Source organism: Nicotiana attenuata, unplaced genomic scaffold (genome assembly GCF_001879085.1).
Source record: "Nicotiana attenuata strain UT unplaced genomic scaffold, NIATTr2, whole genome shotgun sequence".
In the NCBI taxonomy this organism is placed as follows: Eukaryota; Viridiplantae; Streptophyta; class Magnoliopsida; order Solanales; family Solanaceae; genus Nicotiana; species Nicotiana attenuata.
In genome coordinates, this window is record NW_017676615.1 from 1 (window position 1) to 4715 (window position 4715).

General features: G+C 33.1%; 1 protein-coding gene across 1 annotated transcript; it reads left to right on the forward strand.

Moving 5' to 3' along the window:
- The first annotated feature begins 365 nt into the window (after nucleotides 1-365).
- Nucleotides 366-4377, forward strand: LOC109221127 (protein SRG1-like). Its single transcript, XM_019385594.1, has 4 exons — nucleotides 366-649; nucleotides 1120-1373; nucleotides 2047-2377; nucleotides 3904-4377. The coding sequence occupies exons 1-4, from the start codon at nucleotides 383-385 to the stop codon at nucleotides 4165-4167; spliced, it is 1116 nt and encodes a 371-aa protein (XP_019241139.1). The 5' UTR covers nucleotides 366-382; the 3' UTR covers nucleotides 4168-4377.
- The last annotated feature ends 338 nt before the right edge of the window (nucleotides 4378-4715 follow it).

Genomic DNA, 4715 nt, shown 5'->3' on the forward strand with positions numbered 1-4715 from the left:
CACTTATATATATATATATATATATATATATATATATATATATATATATATATATATATATATATATATATTGCGGTAATTGCACCTTGTTCCAACAGTATGGAGTATTATCGAGTCTAAACTTTTATTATTGGATAGCGCCATCGGGGTCAAGGTCATCTTTACATTACATGTTGTTATGTCACTTTGATTTAAGGAGTTGTTTTTTAATTTAACAAGTCTTATAATAAGTTCATTAGTGATGCAATATTGACTTTTACACCTTAAAAAATTAACTAAATCTTCATCACCGGAATTTCAATTTTTCCATTTCATTGATGAATATAATATATCACATCTATGGTTTTGGGGTCTATAAGTATGCATCACCAAATGGTTCAGAATGCACTTCTTTGCAGCCATGGCCTATTCTTTAGAATCATCAAAAGAACTTGAAAGTTCAATAAGTCTTCAGGAAATTACAAAGGAACCCGTTGCTTCCATCCCAAATCGCTACCTTTGCATAGATGAAGAACCTTCCCTTCTCTCAGAAGCCAGCCTTGCACCAGCTATCCCCACAATTGACTCGAAAGCATTAGTGATGGAGCAAACCAGAGGTTCTGAACTTGAGAAATTGCACTTAACTTGCAAAGAATGGGGAATTTTTCAGGTAATATAATTATTCCATAACATAATCACAAAAATTTCGTGCTTCAATTTTGTCAAATTATGTAACTCGTTTAAGTCTGAATGGTAACTACACAAAATCCATTTTCACCGCAAATGTTTTCCTCCTGGATATATTTATTCCGGTGTTTTGTTGGTGAGTGAAAAATATTTTTTGAAAAACTTATATACTAAAATTAATAATATTATTAGCAAATCGGAAGGTTTAACTTGTTTTGATGAAGTTTTTGCGTACTAGAAATTAGTAATAATAATGATATTGTCATATGAAGTTAAAAGTTAAGATGATTATAAGAAAATTATTTTGCCCATATGTTAAGGAACTGATCATTTTTCCCCTTTAGATGGAACTAACCAAAGACCAAAAATGGATTCCATCTCAAAATTATTTCCATGAGAAACTATATTTATTTGTGTGATTATGACATGTAATAACAAAACATGCATCTACAGTTAGTGAATCATGAAGTCAGCTCTTCAATAATGGAGAAACTCAAGTATGAGATTGAAAAATTCTACAGACTTCCACTTGAAGAGAAAATGAGATATAAGGTTAGGCCAGGTGATTTTGAAGGTTATGGCCAAACAGCTATTTTACACTCTCAAGATCAAAAGGGCTTTGATTGGGCTGATAGGTTTTACATGATAACCAACCCTCTTCAGAGGAGAAAACCACATCTTCTTCCACAACTCCCTCCTTCACTGAGGTCACATCTTTTTCTCATCATATTTCATCTCATATTTAATTCTAATTAAGTATGACTTTTATATACTGACAGTTAGTAAAAAAATAATTTTTACTCTATCAAATTACCTAAAATATAATTACAGGCAGGGACAGATTTAGTGTAAGGGGATGCCGAAAAATTACACCGTGTATACCAGGTAAAATCTATTTTTTTTACCTCTATATATTATGTTTTGAATCACCTTGATTCAGGCCAAAAACATAGCTTTGTGTAGGGGCGGAGCCACAATGCTGTTTGCGGGTTCGGCTGAACCCAGTAGCTTTTTTCAAACCCTCTATTTGTATTAAAAATCCGATGCATAGGTACAAATTATTAATTTAGAACCGAGGACAAAATTATAATCTCGAACCCATAAGGTTCAAATCCTAGCTCCGCCTCTGGCTCTGTGGTTAAGGGGGTTCAAAACTTTTGTGACGTCACTAGTTCAATTCCCACTGGTTACTTCTTTTTTTAACCCTCTTAATGAAAATCTTGTCTCCGCCACTGATTACATGCCATTATCAATTATAAAGTACGATAAATCACCAGGAAAATAAAAGTAGGATACATGCTAGAACACGTTTAAATCCAGACATTATGTATACTGTCGGTCTATATATGAAATAAATTTATTTATTCTACTATGTTACAGAGAAACTTTGGAGGTTTATCTGTCGGAGTTGCAAAAACTTGCGAAGGTCCTTCTATGGTCGATAGCCGATACTCTAAAGATTGCCAGAGAGGAAGTAGATAAGATGTTCAATGATGAGGATGCGATGCAATCTGTGAGAATGACTTACTATCCACCATGCCCAAAACCAGAGCTAGTTATGGGGTTTAGACCTCACTCAGATGCCACAGCAATCACAATCCTTCACCAAGTTAATGGGGTTGATGGCTTTCAAGTCAAAAAGGATGGTGTTTGGATCCCTGTGCACTTTCTTCCTAATGCCTTTGTTGTTAATCTTGGAGACATTCTTGAGGTTTTCACTTTGCTGCTAGACTTTGTTTTTATTTCATTTGACGACCATGACTTTTCCATGCCTCAAAACAGAAAAAAAATTACTATATATATGGAATTATAATTAACTGCAAAAGTAAGAAACTAAACCATTTTTCGTAAGTATAGCTTCTAGTAGTAGTAGATCAATAGTCTTCATTTTGAAATTTCGGAAGTCTTGAAAAACATAAATATTAATGCATATTCATTTTTATAAGCCTTGGAGCAACGATAATGTTGTTTCCGTGCGACTTATAGGTCATGGTCTCGAGCCATGGGAGCAGCAATTAATGCTTGCATTAGGGAGACTGTCTATATCACACACCCTTTGAGGTGCAGTTCTTCCCTAGACCCTGCGTGAGCACGGAATACCATGTGTACCGAGTTGTCTTTTTTTTGTGAAGTTTCTTGTTAATTTGTATAGAAAATAGAAGGTGGTGAAATTTATTAAACTTTTTGGGCTGAGAATTTCTATTTTATGAAGAAGAGACTTGTAGTTCATTTTGACTTGAGAGGCAGGAGTTGCACATGTAAAAAGAACTCATATATTCCATAATGGTCGATCATTTTCTTAAGGAAATAAGCATAGAAAATCAGTTAATGATCATTAATTAAATATGAACTCATAAAATAAGTTTAAGTAGATGAACATAAGAAAAAACTGCCACAACTTTTCTTTTCTTGTTAAATAGAGCATTATTTTAGCCAATATGAAAAATAATAAACTCCCTATCAACCTAATCATCGTCTGGACCACACAACTAATTTAATGAAGAATAACATGTTTTCCGAATGACTAAAATTCTGGCATTCGGCGGGATTAATAATGAAACAATCCCGACAGATTAACATTTTTTAATTAAATATGACGCAACTATTGGTTCTTTTGATGGTGACTTGAATATGATAGATATGAGGTTCTCAACTAGATAAATTTTCAAGTATAGGTTAGAATATGGATGATACAGATACAATATTTTAACCCAACCCCCCCCCCCCCCACAACAAGTTCCTGTGACACAAAACACAGTTTATATCAGACCTTTTTAACATGTTAAAAAAGTGATATTTTTTAACTTAAAAACTCTTTAATTATAAAAAGTTTATTCTAAATAACGACATGTTCTTATTGTAATAAGAATGTCAGGGTATGTCTAATACTAAAAGTTTCAAGGATGCTTTTGGTATGTACAGAAAGTTTTTATTTCTTTCTTAAAACATACTCAATCAAATCCACTGTTGTATAAAATGAAGTGGAAATAACTAGGAACTTGATTTGAGATCAGCCAATTTTAGTAGGCATTTAGATATTTGTGATACCATGTAAGAGTTACAGTAATTATATATCTTCCCAATGAAAGAAAATAGAATAAGTTGAGCCTTTGGAAGAAAAACAAGATTTTATGCCAAAAGTTTTTCAAATTTTGAGAGAAAATCAAATATTATTCGGAAATTTTCTTGTATATTTCTCTTTGTTATCAGATTGTGTGATGCTAACCTAACATGCAGATATCAAGCAATGGTCTATACAAAAGCATAGAGCACAGTGCAACAGTGAATTCAAGTATAGAGAGGATCTCAATAGCCATGTTCTTTAATCCAAAGTTCGAAGCAGAGGTTGGACCAGCAGCTTCTCTAGTAAACCAAGACAATCCACCAGCATTCAAAACAGTGAAAATGGAAAAACTTGTGAAAGATTACTTCTCCCGTAAGCAGGACGGAAAGTCATTCTTGGAGCATTTGAGGATTTCAAAAGGCAAGAGACCACAATAGTGGTTGAATTTGGGAACAATATTCCAAGACGATGTGAAAGTTATATGGTTACGCAACACTACGTATTTCCCTGGAAATAAACAAAGTTAGACTATGTATAAACATCAATAGTATATTAGATCTTCAACTTTGTAATATTTTATGTATTGGTATATAGAGGACGCTTTATGTAAATTTCTTTTCTATTTTCACATACATTAGCTCAGAGGACACTTTCCAGAGTTGACCATTGGACTTAGTTTACTATAACGAATTCAAAAATTAGTTTTTGTCACATTAAGGTACTGAACTGTATCAACTATTATCAAGACCCAAATTTGAAGGCACGCAATACGCCCTACCGAGCGACTCCGAACTTACTAGAAAATGGTTAAAACATATTTGCACCCAATATCAATCATGGATATGACTTGATAGAATCCCATAAGTTAGGCCATGGCCAAATAAGGAATCCCGTAAGTTATAATAAAGGTAGGATTCCTTATTAAAAATGTTAATTATCTTTGTTTCTTGATATCTGAAATGTAATATTTGTATCTGCAAATAAA

Excerpts from the sequence above, each read along its gene's own strand:
- LOC109221127 (XM_019385594.1), top strand. The coding sequence starts at position 383 with ATGCACTTCTTTGCAGCCATGGCCTATTCTTTAGAATCATCAAAAGAA. Across the intron at positions 650-1,119 it reads AAGAATGGGGAATTTTTCAG|TTAGTGAATCATGAAGTCAG; the intron begins GTAATATAATTA and ends ATGCATCTACAG. Across the intron at positions 1,374-2,046 it reads CAACTCCCTCCTTCACTGAG|AGAAACTTTGGAGGTTTATC; the intron begins GTCACATCTTTT and ends ACTATGTTACAG.